Source organism: Ambystoma mexicanum, chromosome 4p (genome assembly GCF_040938575.1).
Source record: "Ambystoma mexicanum isolate Mex_15411 chromosome 4p, UKY_AmexF1_1, whole genome shotgun sequence".
Classification (NCBI taxonomy): Eukaryota; Metazoa; Chordata; class Amphibia; order Caudata; family Ambystomatidae; genus Ambystoma; species Ambystoma mexicanum.
Window position 1 is genome coordinate 212043727 of NC_090927.1, and position 16858 is coordinate 212060584.

Below are 16858 nucleotides of genomic sequence, written 5' to 3' on the forward strand. Positions count from 1 at the left end.
CAAGCCTAACACAATATCCTTAACATCTTAAGAGTTATTTTTAGAATGAGAGGGATAGGATTTCGGACACAGACATTTTTGCTTTGAACATCTTGACACAGGAGAGACCCTTAGTTTTGGTTGAGAAAGGGTTTGGGACCTTATAAGGAATTTCCTAACTCTCTTATCGTTTAATAAAAGTTTATACCAACAACAATGAGTTATGTGTCCGCGTCTCATTCCTGGCTCCTCAGAGTTCACAAAATCATGAAAAATATAGCATTTGAAATAAGTAGAATTAATGTTTTATACATAATGTTTCTAAAAAAAGAATACAGAACCTGAAGTCACTGTTCTTTCCGCTATCTTTTAATGGTTTCCCTTTCAAGACAGATATACTATATAGAGTTTTAAAAGATGAGAACAAATACTACACATTAAATCACTTGTTCATATTTATTTTTACATACTTGGGGACATTTACCTTTTTTATGCTAGTACGCAACCCGGAAATCAAATCTCATGCGTTCATTCTGGTTATTCATCCTAGCCTAAAAACAGCATCAGGTGGGCAGGGGATTGATTGGAAGGGTTTGGTTTCTGCTCCCCCGGCATGCAGATTTGTAATCATGACACAGTGATGTCACAAATAAAAGTTGACAGGCGTCAACTAACAAATATGATCAAGATGTTTTCAGAGATCTTTCACTTGAAGCCATACGGTATTTTACCAAGCCACTGAATGTTTTGTTGATCCCTTTAGGGGATCAGAAAGGTGGCGCAGCTGAAAACAATCATTCATTTGAGGAGATTATTAGAAGGGTATAGCTTCATTCCATAAAGACAGAAAAGGTAAAGGTCATTAGCAAGAGGGGAGAAGTACTGTACCAGAGCCAGTCTGTCCATGGCAATTATTGAGCTGTGCCAAAATCTGATTGAAGTCATCTTGATGGGCGAGCCAGTTATCCTGAATCACACAAATAGAGAAGACAAGAGTCATGCCCCATCAACACAAGCAAGCAATGTACACTTAGCAATATTGATCGGTCATCCTTTCAGAAAGTTTTCGAAATACAAAAACCAGTGATTTGCATCAATGTCTGAAATCATGGCAAATGAATACCCGGTACAAGAAGTAACATGCTTAGAAATATGATATGAAAATAACTTGATTCTAGGAGTCACAAGGCCAGATATATGATGCAATGGAGCAGGACAGATGGCGTAGTAGCTGAACCTGGTCACAGCATACATTTGAAGACATCGTTATTTCTCCTCACACAACATTCAATCCGATGTTTTTATTCTGTGGGATATATTCTGCCAAGAAAAAGGAAAATGCATTTGGCTACATTGGGCCCAAAACGTGCAGAACCTGGAAAACATACGGTGAGCTGATAGATAAAAAGGCATTCACTCGCATTTGACACATCAGAATGCTGCCTTTAAAGAAAGAAAAATACACTAAGTCGGCCCTGCATGGGATTGATAAAGCCCAAATATAAAGGGCTTCTTTTCATTAAAGGAGACTGATGCCTAAAGTGTGGCATTTGAAAACACAAACTTGCCAGAGAAATGCTAATAAATCATGATGGGAAAAATGTACAGTGGTGTCAAGATGCAATTATATTAAAAATAAACAGAAGGCCTCGTGTGCCCAAGAAAATATAACCTTCACAAACATAAGTGTCTGTTTTTAGAGACATGACTTTTCTATTTCCCCAAGAAGGACTCAGTTTCTATTCGGAACACTCCAGCAGGGACCAAGAAAGAATGTATGAGGGGCTGCTATCTAAGATAAGCAACAGATCACCCATTAGCCTTGGGAGAAGAAAGGCTGATGACTTTACACCAGGCAAAAGTTAACAATGGCTTACATGCCCTGTTCAGAGGGGAAACGAAACCTTGAACAAGAAATTAATCTTAGTGCTGTTTGATGGTCAGAATATGTTTGCAGTTATGCTGCTATAGATTTACATGAAAAAGCATATTCTGTACATTTTCTTGAGATCCGTACGTCGCAGAAAAATATCTATCATTTTAAAGCTTGTCCCAAGGCAGTTCTATTGCCACAACTTGCATTCAATCTGACCATGAGAACTCAAACTAAAACCTCAAATGTGTTCCGAGCTATGAACTCAGCCTACACAAATGTTGCGTTTATAAGAATGATTTAGTAAATTGCGAAAAATTGACATTTGGATGTGCAACCTTGTGCCGAAATGGGAGATAGTTTGTCAAATGCGGCATGATGAGAGAAACCCCGAGATATATATTTAGTTAGGTTTAGGTGTAAAATAAAAGGTTACCATGTAGGACTATTCCAGTGCACAAACTATGGGTAAGATAAAAACCCCAGTGGGTGGATTCATCCCTCTCATAGTTTAATAACTCCAGGAGCCTATGCCCCCATAGAGAGGCATGGCCTTGGGGGGTGGAGAGGACAGTATGGGTCCAATCAAAATTCAGGGTCAATAAGCTAGCACCTCCTAATTTTAATATTTTTGAGGTGTGGGTTTGAGGTTAAAAAGCATCCCACAATGGGAGAGGGGAAGAGCCGTCTAAAATCATCTGGGTGAAAACTGAAAGAGGGTTGCCTGGAAGACTGCCTGAAACTACCTGGGGTGGAATTGCTGATGAGTGCTTAAGAAAACTATGGAGACGGTGACAGATGCAAATGTGTTTATAATGGTTAGAATTATTCTTGTGGCTATAGATGACTGATGTGCCTGACCAGATCCCCGTTTCTCCCAACAGAGGGCCCAGAAATGCTGATGTGTTTCGTGAGCGCCTGCCCCAGAGACATTCTATGTAACTAATGTGTTTAACTGAAACAACTGTGGGGATTTGTTTGATTTAATACCTTCCCCTGAATTAATGGGTGGGGGTATGGAAGTAGACTGTTAACATTTAACAAAATAATAATTCAATTAATTCCCCTAAAGCTAAATAACACTGGGTGAGTTTATTAAAGTTTGAAATGAACAAAACCGCTCCCAGTGTGAATAAGAAATATAGTCCTTTAAAGTGAGTGGTTATTCCCAATTTCACCCCCAACCCAAAAACTCCTTCATGGGAAGGGGTGTCCTTATCTAAAAACGAAATTCCTAACTGTTAGCCATTTCTCAGACCTGGCCTTAAAGCAAAAGAGGTAGATAAATTGGGTACTCGCTTATTTTTTGTTTCCTGGGGATCAATATTAGGGATAGGGAGAGTATAAGGAGAAAACTTAAAGCACAGCAAGATTGATTACCCCTCTTTGTCCCTATTGTTCAATAGGACAGTGCACTATTACCGCTATTTTTTTGTTAGAGTGGTATACAGAATCTCCACAAAGGCTTTTTAAAAAACTAATTAAATTTGCTAATAATGCATACAAATTTGGCTAAAATCCCAGGTAAAACTATCAACCAATAATGCATAAGTGGGGTTAGTATGTGACTGGAGTCCAAGTCTTATAGATCAGATCAATTTGTTTCAAAAGACATACATATTGGACGTTAGTGGGAACAAAAAACTTTTTGCAATCCGTTCTTCCGGAGTATCAATAACCATTCAGAAGGAATTTAACCAGGTGAGAGTCACAAGTTATTCGATGGAAGACCTGAAAAGTGGTTTTCCAAAAGAGATGAAGCTAGGTATTAGTGCTTCATAGATAGTCGACATACGTTTCGGCCTTTATCCCATGCAGCACTATCCCTAGTGCCGTTTCATGACCTTTTTATGGCCTTCGTCAGGACGTTAAATTGCTTTTTCCAGAGATTCAATCACAAACCCATTCGGTATTATTGTCATTTCCACATTGTAGAACAAGCAAAATTATTTGGGACTTCAGCTTTTTTTGGACCAACACTATTATTGTTGTCTGGTCATTACAGGGGCCTTGCGGCTACCTGTGGCTTTTGGAACCAGATGTGACGCTATATTTTCTTTACTCGTCGTTCATTGATAAAGGAACCATTCTTTATTACACCTCAATTTCCTAGCCGTGTCTGCAGTTCATCTATAGGAACTGCAGACACGCGAACGGCTGCAAAGGAGGAAGCAGACTACTCTGTAAACAACAAACTATCCTGATTAATACATCAGGGGCAGCACCTCTTCATAAACACGGTGTGCCTAGGAAATTACTGACTCAAATTCTACCATATTAATTAAATGGTAAAGACTAACAAGTTACTTTCTTACCTGGTAACGTTCTTTCTATGGGATGTTCCGACGACGTATAACATCTATGACAAGTAATCACCACAGCTGTGCTGCTTCGGAATTTTTTTTGGCGTCTGCGTCCTGCGTCGATTATGTCGATACGCTGTCCTCGAGGGCCTCCGTCAAGCCGACGTCACCGGATGTTATAAGTAGGACGCATGACGCCCGTAGCCTCAGTTTTCCCAAAACGTGGGGCACCAATCTTCTGCCAGAATGACTACAGAAAGCCTTGCAGAAACGAAAGCTGCAATCGCATAAAAAAATTCTGTAGAGGGTCAGGTAGGGAGGGAGCGATGTGGAATATGTAGTCGGAACATCCCATCGAAAGAACATTACCAGGTAAGAAAGTAACTTGTTCTTCGAAGGGATTGGTTTCTCTGACGTATTCCACATCTATGACAGACTCCCAAAGCAGAATCAACGTATGGACGTGGGAAAAGAATTTAGAAATTTAGTATGCCCAATCAAATAGCAGAATAGAGGACAGCCTTACCAAAGGCTATGTCTTGCCCGTGGATAGAGTCCAGGGAGAAGTGTTTTACAAAAGTATGGACAGAGGCCCATGTGGCTGCTTCACAAATGTTATGAATGGGAACACCCCTCTGCAGAGCAGTGGAGACAGCCACACCCCTAGTAGAATGGGCCCTCAAGCCTACAGGAGGGTCCTTACCCGCCAGACGGTAGCATTCTGAGATGGTCAAGATAATCCATCTGGACAAGGTCTGCTTAGTAACAGCTTGACCCAAAAGCCTTCCAGCGAATCCTACAAAGAGCTGATCGTCCACTCTGACCCGGGACATGCGCGAGATGTAGAAGCCTAAAGCTCTCCTAGGATCCAACCTATGGATCCTCTCCTCTTCCTTACCAGGCTGCGGAGGAGGATAGAATGCCGGAAGCATGACCTTCTGGCTTAAATGAAATTCCGAGAAAATATATAAGTGTGTCAGGGAACTGGCACTGGAGAATTGCTTACCCCTCACTACTCTAACCTCAAAGATGGGTTGGAAAACTTATGGTCACACATATATACATTTACAAAACAGCATTAATCTGTACAGACAGCAACTATAGGCAGCCACACGCGTGAGCATACATGAAAGTAATTTTAATTGGGGATGTCAAACATATTAGAAGGCAAACAGACTAATACATCAACAGATAAAAACGCGCACAAAATAAGAGTACAGTATTTTGTGTCAGGGAAAATAAGGCAAGGCTACAGGTAACAAAGAGCCAGAAAGAGAACGAACACAAAAGATGAGGCAACTTAATATACTTTCTAATCCTAATACACAAGTTATACAAAATGGCTAAAATTAGACATTTAATGAGATAAAAAATGTCGACATGTTTCGGCCAGTAATCAGATGGGACAGTTTCTCAAGTGTCCATACAGAAGATAAATGTAGTGGCCATCTTCAGGACAGGACATTTCTTCAGAATGAGCCTTATGAACAATTTACTATTGGCGTCAAAGATTTCCGAGTGTCGCCAGGTAGGTCATACACGAAACTGGAGGGAAACTCTAATAAACGTCATTTAGGCATCCAGTGTGGAACTTAGAAAAGACGTTGTGGCATCAGATTCGCAGGGTGTCCTTTTAACACAAAAGAAACTGCATCAATTCTAATTCGTGGTGTGAAGATGCGGCAAGAAATTAATACCGGCGTTCAACTAGTTGCTGCATCGCGGCCGTGGCGAGAGGATCGTTCGGTTCATAACCGAGGAGTGCGTGATCGACTGCACAGGAATTGGACAGCATGTCCTCGACTACACGGGCTTATCTTCACCTGTGTTCGAACGCCGGTATTAATTTCTTGCCGCATCTTCACACCACGAATTAGGATTGACGCCGTTTCTTTTGTGTTAAAAGGACACCCTGCGAATCTGATGCCACAACGTCTTTTCTAAGTTCCACACTGGATGCCTAAATGATGTTTATTAAAGTTTCCCTCCAGTTTCGTGTATGACCTACCTGGCGACACTAGGAAATCTTTGACGCCAATAGTAAATTGTTCATAAGGCTCATTCTGAAGAAATGTCCTGTCCTGAAGATGGCCACTACATTTATCTTCTGTATAGACACTTGAGAAACTGTCCCATCTGATTACTGGCCGAAACATGTCGACATTTTTTATCATTAAATGTCTAATTTTAGCCATTTTGTAGAACTTGTGTATTAGGATTAGAAAGTATATTAAGTTGCCTCATCTTTTGTGTTCGTTCTCTTTCTGGCTCTTTGTTACCTGTAGCCTTGCCTTATTTTCCCTGACACAAAATACTGTACTTTTATTTTGTGCGTGTTTTTATCTGTTGATGTATTAGTCTGTTTGCCTTCTAATATGTTTGACATCCCCAATTAAAATTACTTTCATGTATGCTCACGCGTGTGGCTGCCTATAGTTGCTGTCTGTACAGATTAATGCTGTTTTGTAAATGTATATATGTGTGACCATAAGTTTTCCAACCCATCTTTTAGGTTAGAGTAGTGAGGGGTAAGCAATTCTCCAGTGCCAGTTCCCTGACACACATAGATTTTCTCGTCATTTATCCCAACTTTGAGAATTGCTCCCCCGTTAACAAAAAACGTTGGGATCTGGCCTACTTTATTAGTACATTAAATGAAATTCCGACACAACCTTCGGAAGAAAAGGAGGACGAACCCCAAGGACAACCTTGTCCTTATGGAACACCGTGAAGGGTGGCTTGGCGGATAGTGCCTGCAACTCACTCACTGTACAAGCGGAAGTAACCGTAACCAAAAATACAGTTTTAAAGGTCAACAGTCTCAAAGGACAAGAATGTAAAGGCTCGAACGGAGCTCCCATTAGGAATTTCAGAACCAGGTTCAAATCCCAACCGGGCACCTGGAAAGGTGACGTGGGAACACATTAGTGAGCCCTTTCAGAAACTGAGAAATCAAAAGGAATCTTAAAATAAGAACACTCCTCAGACGAGCGCTTCAATATTGACAGCGCCACCAGGTAACCTTTAATGGTACCCACTTGCAGGCCCTTGTGGGCTAATGAAAGCAAAAAAGACAGAACCACCGGAATGGCACATAAAAAAGGATCCACATTCCTAACCCTGCACCAGTCGCAGAACTTCCTCCAACGGCAACGGCACAGGGAATTTGTTGCGGGCCTTCTGGCCGAAAGCAACACCTCCATCACGTCTTCAGGGAGGTCCCAATCCTTAAACCTCAACCTTTCACAAGCCAAGCATGAAGGTTGAGGGGACTTGACCTCTGGATGGAGAACCTGACCCCCCCCCCCTCCCGTGAGAGCAGATCGTCTCGGTAGGGAAGACGGCGTTGAGGGCAGACAGATGGACATGTCGAGAAGGTCCAGGTACCACGTTCTTCGGGCCCATGCCGGAGCAATGAGGATCATTCAGGAACTGAACCTCCAAAACCTCTGCAGCACTTGCTGAACGACGGGGACCGGAGAAAATGCGTACAGCAGTGGGAAGGACCACTCCACTCTGAACGCGTCCCCTAAGGCTTCTTTTAGAGGAAATTCCCGCAAGCAGAATCGCACTTCCGGTTGACACTGGTGGCGTATAGATCCACTTGTGGGGTCCCCCAAAGGGCGAAGATCTCCAGGAGAATTTCCTGAGCCAGCGCCCACTCGTGAGAGACCGTGCTCTGCCTGCTCAGAGCATCCGCCGCCACGTTTTCATCTCCGGCCAGATGAACTGGCGAAATCGAAATTTCCTGCTGGATGGCCCAGAACCAGAGCTGCATTGCCTCTCTGCACAGAGGTAGAGACCCTTTCCCCCCCCCCTTTTTTGTTGAGGTAGTGCCTGGCCACTGTGTTGTCCGTCAGAATCAGGACATTCTTCCCCCGCAGCCGGCAGAAAAGCCTTCAGGGCTAGCCTGATGGCCCACAGCTCCAACAGATTTATATGGAGTCTGGACTCCGACGGAGACCAACGACCGCTGACTTGTCAACTCGTTTGCATGAGCTCCCCATCCCGTGAGGGATGAGTCCGTCACGATCGTCACCTCCGGCCAGGGTAGCCAAAATGGAGCCCCTTCAACAGATTGCCTTTGACTGACCACCACAGAAGATCTTGGGCGACCGAGGGCGGCACCTGCACGGGATCCGACATCCTGCCGGAGGCTTGCAACCACTGCATCTTGAGAGCCCACTGCAAAGATCTCATCCGCAGCCTGGCCTCTGGCACCAGGAGAATGCAGGATGCCATGAGGCCTAGCAACCTCAAGAACTGGAACGCCGGGAGACACTGGGCACATTAAAATTTGTCCACCATCTGCAGAATGTGGTGAGCCCTCACCTGGGGAGGCGAACACTGCCCCAGGGATGCGTCGAGCACTGCTGCAATGTACTGGAGCCGCTGGGTAGGTGTCAAATGAGACTTCTTTAAGTTGAGGGAGAAACCCAGCTTGTGAAGGGAGTGGCAGGTGAAGGACAGATGATCCAGGGCTTGCTCGGGAGAGCGCACCCTGATCAACCAATCGTCCAGGTAGGGGTAGACGTGAATCCCCCCTTTCCTGAGATACGCTGCCACCACCACCATGAGCTTGGTGAAGACCCTCAGGCGGAGGTCAATCCGAACGGCAGGACCCGAAACTGAAAATGCGAGTCGCCAACCGCAAACCTCAGGAACTTCTTGTGCTTGGGAAGAATCGGCACATGAAAGTAAACATCCGTGAGGTCGAGAGACACCAACGAGTCCTGGAGTTGAAGGGCCTGGAGGACTTGAGAAAGAGTAACCATCTTGAACTTGTCCTTCCTGAGGAGCTTGTTCAAACCAAACAGGTCCATGATGGGTCTCAATCCCCAGTCTTTCTTCGGAATCAAAAAATATGGGAAATACCATCCCTTGTTCCTCTCCGCTACAGGCACCAGTTATATGGCACCTTTCTCCAGCAGGGATTTGATTTCCTGCGTAAGAAGCAGATCCGGACTCTTCAAAGAGATTCCCTGGTGGATTGTCGTGAGGCCTCTGCCGGAAAGGAAGAAAGTAGCCGTGGGCTATGATCTCCAGAACCCACACATCTGAAGTAATGGCACGCCATTCTACAAGATGCTGCGCCAGCCTTCCCCCAACCGGCGAACCATTGGACATGGCCTCATGACTGAGCTGAAGCGGCTGCGGCAGTGCCTGAGGGCAAAGAGGCAACTGCCCGAGCGGCCTTGGCACCTTGAGTACCTTGTTTTCCACCTCTGGTACTCCTACGGTGGCCTCTTTGAATTGCAGCTCCCCTCGATCTACCAAAGGAAGAGTAGTATCGAAAGGAACCTCCCCTCCATTGCTGTCCCCTAGGACAAAAAGGCAGAGGTTGGCGAACTGCAGCGGTCAACGACTTCGGTGCAGCTTTGGAGGTCTGCAACCTCTCAAGGCTCTCGTCAGCCTTGCTGCCAAAAAGATGTACACCATCAAAGAGCATGTTGAGGAGCCAGGCTTGTACGTCAGGAGCGAACCCCAACTTCTGCGACCACGCAAATTTGCGCATCACGGTGCTCGCCGCCATGGACCGGCTGACACAGTCTGCCATGTCCAGACCCGACTGAACGGATTCACACATGGCATCCTTGCCATCCTGAACGAAGGCAAGAAAACCATGCCGTTCCTCCCCTTCGGGAATATGTTCAGTCGCCAAAGAGACACAATTCCACAGAGTGTGAGTGAATCTTGCCAAGGTGCACACAGAGTTGGCTGCCTGTAAAGCCATACCCCTAAAGAAAACACTTTTTTCGCCCAGCCGTCAAAACGTTTGTCGTCCCTATCCGGAGGGATGGTAGGGTACGACGTCTGCTTTGCTGGGGCCGTAGCCGCCTGCACCACCAAACTCTCCGGAGTGGGTTGCGTAGTCAAGTAACAGGGGTCGCTAGTGGCTGGGCGGTATTTTTTCGGCAACGACTTGCTCACTACCGGGAGACTCTCCAGAGCAGTACAAGCCGCCGCCACCCTTCTCTGTAAAGCCATATGAAATGGCAGCACCGGGTCAGTGGGTGGACTTTGGTCAAGGATATCTATCAGGTCATCCTGCAGAAAATCTATTGGTGGTGCAGACCACCCCAAGTACTCCATCACCCTCGACATGAGACGCCGGTATGAAGACTCAGCATGCGTGCCAGGCTCAGGCCTACTGAACTCAACCTCCGGAGAGGTGTCCAGACCACTGGCGTCGTGCAAAGACTGACACAGGTCTTCCAACTGGCTATGACCAGACAAGAGTTCGTCAGGAACCTCATCAGGAACCAAACCTTCATCAGACCCTTCGTCCTCCTCAGAGATGTTATCTACAGGCTGGAATAAATCCCTGGATGAGGGCACAGAAAAAGGTTCAAAGACAGGCCTTACTGACTTCTTCAGAGCATTCCTCGGAGTATCCACCGATCACGGGGTACATCCGGTAAGAGTCGAGGGCGTCCACGGAATCGGAGTCGATGTCCAGCGTGGCACCGATGGCTTCAACACAGGCCTTGAGGGCGGTGCCCCGAGAGTGTCCTTTGACGGCCTCGGCGCCAATGACTTCCTCGGAGCCTCGAGAGAGAGAGTCCCTCGACGGACATGGCGCCGACGTCTTCTTAGACGACGTCACAGGCTCCACCGGTCTCGAGGGCGTTGAGGACCTGGACCTGGAGCAGGCATGGCTAGAGCGATCCACCTTGTCTGACCGGGACCTCGAAGGTTCTGTTACGCTCACCTGGTTCCACAGGGGCGCCACCCGGCAGTTGGGGTCAGATGTCCCTCCATGCGATGCCCAGATGCGACCAGCGGAAGAGTTCTGCCTGGAATACAGGTAAGCTACGTTCATGACTGGGCAACCTCGGTAAACAGCCTCCCACCTCCCTTGTAGGTCTGCTGCCCTTCTGTACTTCTCCTCACCTTGTTTTAGATGTTGGCGGGTTCTACGTCCTGCTGTCTTGGCAGGGGCGCGTTGTGCTTGGTGGGCAATGGCGATCGAGTTGCTTCACTGATGCCAGCCCGTCTTGAGTCTTTCAGGTAGGTCTTTTGCTGTGAATATTACTGTTCTTGCATGCCTTTTAAACAATGTCTTTTTCTTCCTAGGTACGTGGAAGTCCGATATGTGGCAAGGCGGAATCTGTTTCTCGCCGGTAAGTATGGGCGTTTTTGGAGCGCCTTGATGCGGTGAGTAGGCGCTATGCGCTGCGCTTAAGATGCCTTGACTTTGCTAACCTGTTCTCTTTTCCTCTCCACAGGTCGCGGTACTCGGCCGGAGTATGGAATTTCCGTCGCGATGCTGATTGAGGAGCGGCCAGCGAGGTAAGCCTTTCGGCACAGTTCGTTAATTGTACAATGTCTAATGCCTTGTTTCTTCTCTTTTTCAGATCCGTCGATCCAGATGAGCGCTGGTTCCAGGATGATGGTCGGAAGAGCTGCGGACCGCTGGCGATGAAGTTCAGGTAAGCTGCTGCCTTTTTCCCACAATGTCTTCTCCTTTCCTTTGCAGGTGCTGTCCTTACGAGGTTCGTGGCTGAAGCTGAACACGGTAAGTGTTACGTTGCAGTAATGCAAACTAACGCGAAGCGTGTCAGTCTATTCGGGTGTGGTTTAAATAGCTTCAAGAAAGAAGTCCAGGTAAAATAGTCCCTATGGAACCACACCCAAAATCACTACACTGCAAGCCTGGTTTGAAGGAGCCAGGTTATGACGATGCCTCCACATGACTGGCATTAATGAAAAGTAGTTCCCAAGCACAAGTCCATATTCAAACATGAGCCTGGCGCCAAAGGCGCCAGGACTGGCCCAAAGAAGACCTATGCTGCAATTTCTTGGGTTTAGTGGGGGCTGGAATCAAGACTCTCCCTGGCCCATAGGTTGGCCAGGGGGTCTTCAGAGTGTGGGTCTTGACAGGTTCCCGGTGATCGCGCCGACCGCCCGAGCCCGAAGGCGTGTGAACGGTGGACCTAGCGCGTTCCTTGCCGGCGTCTCTCGATGGCACGGATGGAACGGAGCCCTGCGACTCAAAAATCGCCATCATTTTCTCACGAAATGCGTCCCATTCCTCAGGAGAGGAATGCTTGGTAGGACAAGCTTCCCGCCGTCTGGCGGAGTCCTTGGACGAGGACAGGGAAGGCGACCGGTCCCGGTGCTTCTGCGAGTTCCTAGAATAGGCAGAGGAATGGCGGGAACCACTCCGGGAGCGAGACCCCCCCCTGGACTTACGCCGACGATGCGGAGAGTTGCCCCTCGAATCGTTGGTCGAAAGCCCAGTGGATTTCGACTTTCGGGGCTTGGAAACCCTACCTACCGACAGCTAATTCTTTCGCTCCCGCAAGACCTTTGACATCAAAGACTGGCATTCGTCACAGTCATCGGTGGCGTGGTCCTCACCGAGGCACCAGAGGCAGACGTAGTGCGGGTCCGTAAGTGACATCTTGGAACCGCAGTCCCGACACTTCTTGAATCCCGACCGCGGGGTAGAAGAAGAAGACGATATGACAACTTCACAAACCAAGTTCGAGGAACCGATAGAATAAGAAGAACCGAGGCGCGCCGAGAACACATTCGCTGAAAAAACAGAACTGAGGCTACGGGCGTCGTGCGTCCTACTTATAACATCCGGTGACGTCGGCTCGAGGACAGCGTATCGACGTCATCGACGCAGGAAAAATCCCCGAAGCAGCACAGCTGTGGTGATTACCTGTCATAGATGTGGAATACATTGGCGGAACCAATCCCTTCAAATGTATTGCTATTGAGTTAAACAGTAAACTGATTACCAACAAGAAGGAATAAACAAAAAAACTCTTAACCCCATAAAGTATCAATGTACCAAACAAAAAGAAAAAAAAGAAAAAAACTGGGATCTAGAAAACTCCTAAGAAATACATGTTTTCAATCTGAGGAGGTCAGAGGCCCATCTTTATCTGAGGACCACGCAGATATGAGAGAAAGTCCTGGATTTGAAAAGCACACTTTCTGCTGAAAGTGTGAAAGTGTTTCCTGAGGGAAGAGAGATTTTACACTGCAGAGTGATGATGAAAAGGGTTTCCAAAAATAAATGAAGTGTCCATTCTGAAAGGTTTGTTGTCGAATAAGACTGTCAGCTTTGATAAGTGCAGCGCCAGTCAAAATTCATTTTACAATTGATAGTTAAACAATACTGTAATGCCTTGCTAAGCGCGCATGGAGATAACCATATAGATCGCTGCATGTGTGAAATAGTTTTTTGCAATGTAAAGTGTATCAAATTATTTAAATGAAACTTCATACAAAGAAAAACATTGGTGCCTAGCTCATGATCCAGTCAGGTTTCAAGATGCTAAATATGATTAAAAGTGAACCTCCTGGTCCCAAGAGGACTGCCGGATGGAGAGCAGCATAAAGGCTGAGCGCTCATCTCCCCTGTGCCAAAAATACAGCCAGATTAATAAGGAATCTTTCCCCAAGTTGGGAAATTAAACACAAAGATTGAAGGAATCGGTCACAGCGTGCTTGTGTGCAGTCGGATCTGTGCGGCACACTGCGGAAGAAAGCCATGCCTGTGGGCTTGAACAGCGAGGGGCCGGAGCACAGAGGTAAGTGGGTCTGGTGCGAGAGCGGATGTGCTTTGGCCGGCTGCCTTGGAGTGGGGAGGAGCGAGCTGAGACCGGGCACAGAGCAGGCATTAGGCAGCGAGGAGGCCACCACGGTCGCGCCTCCCAGCACAGGCGAAGTCAGGTGGAGCCAGGGGAGACACCAGACAGGCCAAGAGCGGCCCGCAAGTGAAAGGAAAACGCCCAGAGGCGTGGAGCTTTCCTCACCCCTCCTGGTCATCTGCACACAGTGGTGACACAGGGCCAGATCCCCGGGGAGAGGAGGAGCGGGTCGAAGCTGTACACTCTAGAGGCAGACAATGGATTGAAAGATGAGAGGAGCAGGCAGCAGCACCGGCATTAGTTAGTGCAGAAGGCCCACCAGGAGCATGGAGCAGGCCCGTGATTGCTGCCTACAATCAGTTTTAACCGACATACTCTCCATGGGGGCACCCAAAGTCGGCCTACTTCAGCATACATAGACTCACCCGCAGAATGGTCCTGTCCCTAGCTCATCCTACGGCAAATCTCAAGCTTCACAAGAGGGGGATTGGAGCACTGAGGGCCCACAGGTTTGGAGGCGGATCCGGAGGTCACCCTGGTGGGTTCCCCAAAAGGTCCCTGAGAGGACTGGACACGGCCCCTGGAGGAACACTAGGTGGGGGGACACAGGGAGGCAGTGGGCCCCTGTAGCTCAAGTGGAGGGCAGCACTACGGCCTGCAGTCAGACAAGGATCAGTACGGAGAAGCCCCGGTGTGAGAGAAGCTCCGAGGCCCTGTGGCAGGTGTCTGGGGTGGCCAAGCAGTGCGTCAGGACAGCTTGAGATCAAGTCGGGTCTTGGCCCTTCCCACAGGCAAAAGCTGCATCAATGTCCAAGAATAAGAACAAGGACCCGCAAACATCCTCCACGTCCTCAAAAAAGACCCAGGAGAGTAATCTACAAAAGCTGTGGCTAAAGAAGGTGAGATGGTCACCGGGAGCGAACGTGTCCTACCCCCAAAGAGAGAACCCGTGGAAAAGGGGGCTCGGGGGGAAGCCGGTGAAAGAGCAAGTGGTCACCGAAGAATTTCTCTGTCAGTGTTTTCAGGAATTCAGGGACAAAATATCAGAGAATATCCAGTAACAGCTGAGCCTGATGAGCAGAGCTCTTCCAGTCCCTGCAAGAAGTGAAGGGGGACATAGCGAGCCTAGAGGAGCGGACGGAAGAAGCAGAGAATACCATACAAGAAATTGCAGAGGACACCCAGAAAATAGACGAGTTGGTGGAGCAACTGGCTATGGTCACAGAGAATATGGAAATCCTCCATCAGAATAAAAGGCTTACTTAGCTCAGACAGCAGCGGGCAAGGACCTACCCGAGGTGGCGTAACATGTGTTGGCGGACCTGCTGGAAGTGGAGGACAGGTTTGGGATACAAATGGACCGCATCCACAGAGTGGGCCCTAGGAGCGGAGGACTGGGTGCTAGACCCAGAGACATGGTGGCGGCCCTGCATCAATACGGCTAAAAGGAAAAGGTACTGGCAGCTGGCAGGAAAGTCAAGTCGATCAACTACAATGGCTCGGATCTCCAACAGTTTCAGGACCTGGCTCAGACCACCCTTGTGAAACGACGGATGATGGGCTTGTGGTGTGGGTTCTGACACGCTCCGAGGTGTGCTACAGATGGACCTTTCCCTTTGGTCTTCTATTCGAATGAGAGGGGAGGCAACACCGGGTCACAACCTGTGATGAAGGCCTGAGGTTACTGAATATGAAGGAGGTAGTGAATACCCAACAGGAAAGGAGGCCAATGTAGAGGAGCAGGTGAATGCTTTCTCACTATTTCTCACCCCCGACCTATTGGAAGAGCAGACAAAGGGGTATGGCTGGGACACTTGTGTAATCCCACTACTGCATTTAGTGTATGAGAGACGTTATGCACTCAGACATCCATATAGAATGTACCCTTGCACTGAAAGTGTGGAAGGATGCTGCATGGAAGGATGTCAGCATGCACCCATGTACATCATGGAGCGTTAAGTGAAATCTTACGAGGGCAGAGTTATGTCATGAAGAAGATATATGAACCTATGCTGAAACGATATGAAAATAATTAAGAGTGACAATGGTAACTGAAGCACCAAGAGAAATGTGTACCTAAAGCTCAGGTAATTATGGATATAAAGAAGAATGATATAACTTACTGGTTAATAACTGTACATACGCAGTAACACAATATAGATAAGACATATAGAAGCTTGCTATAGAGGAATATATAATGTGTCAAAGACTGCCATGACAGGAAAATTGACGCTGGCTGATGTCAAATTCAACCAAGCTACCTCACAGACAAACCAAGGCTGCAGAAGCTGCATAATCAGGAGACGCTGGAAATACAGCTTGTGTGCAAAACAGCAACAAGTCGAGGTTGGCGTAGGCTGAAGTATACTATTTTACGCAGTGACAAAAGGAGTTATATGGATAAGCCCTGAATGTGAGACATTCCTCTTAGATTAAGGAAGAAGGAAACATCTGCAACAGCCAAAGTATTGGCCAATTAAAAGTTTATGAAGTCTATGTAAGATAGCGTGAGCTAGTCAAGGGGCGAAGAGGAGCAACAGCATCCTGCATAATTGAATCAAATAGCAGTAAATAAGAGGCTGAAATTGACAAATTTGTGGTCTCTCCACATGCAACTGAACTGGAGGCTTCCAGCCCTTTAAGATGAGTAGGGATACCCTGGAGATGGATGGGGATGCATCAATAATCAAGACAACACAAATAGGCAAAGTTCGTCTGTTTTAATGTCAAATATCTTAAAACAGGGAGTACAACGAACATCAGCAATCGCTCGATAATCTGACTAACTTCTTCATAAAAAAGCTGGGCTTTTGTACTCAAAAGTGGTCATCACCGACGTGCTGACCTGCGTCATTACCAACGTCATCCTACGTGGCAAACTACTAAAACCTATCGGGGAGCGAGATTGGTCCTAAGTGAATAACTAAGCATATGTTCTATATCTGTATAGAGTAACAGAAAGAGGTAACTGGATAGTCAACGTCAGGTGGGGCGACTAAGCCCTCCCTTCAAAATGGCCACTATGAACGTCACTAAACGTACGACGTCCCATTGGCTACACATACTATAGGACCCCCAACTACATGGTCCCC

The 16858-nt window shown here is 47.2% G+C and overlaps 1 protein-coding gene across 2 annotated transcripts in view; it reads right to left on the bottom strand.

Moving 5' to 3' along the window:
- PINX1 (PIN2 (TERF1) interacting telomerase inhibitor 1) overlaps nt 1-16858 on the bottom strand; it is a 1062731-nt gene that overhangs the window by 929658 nt on the left and 116215 nt on the right. For both annotated transcript variants that reach the window (XM_069605727.1, XM_069605725.1), the window contains one exon: nt 868-946. In XM_069605727.1, the coding sequence (XP_069461828.1) occupies nt 868-946 (79 nt within the window). The remainder of the gene's footprint in view (nt 1-867; nt 947-16858) is intronic.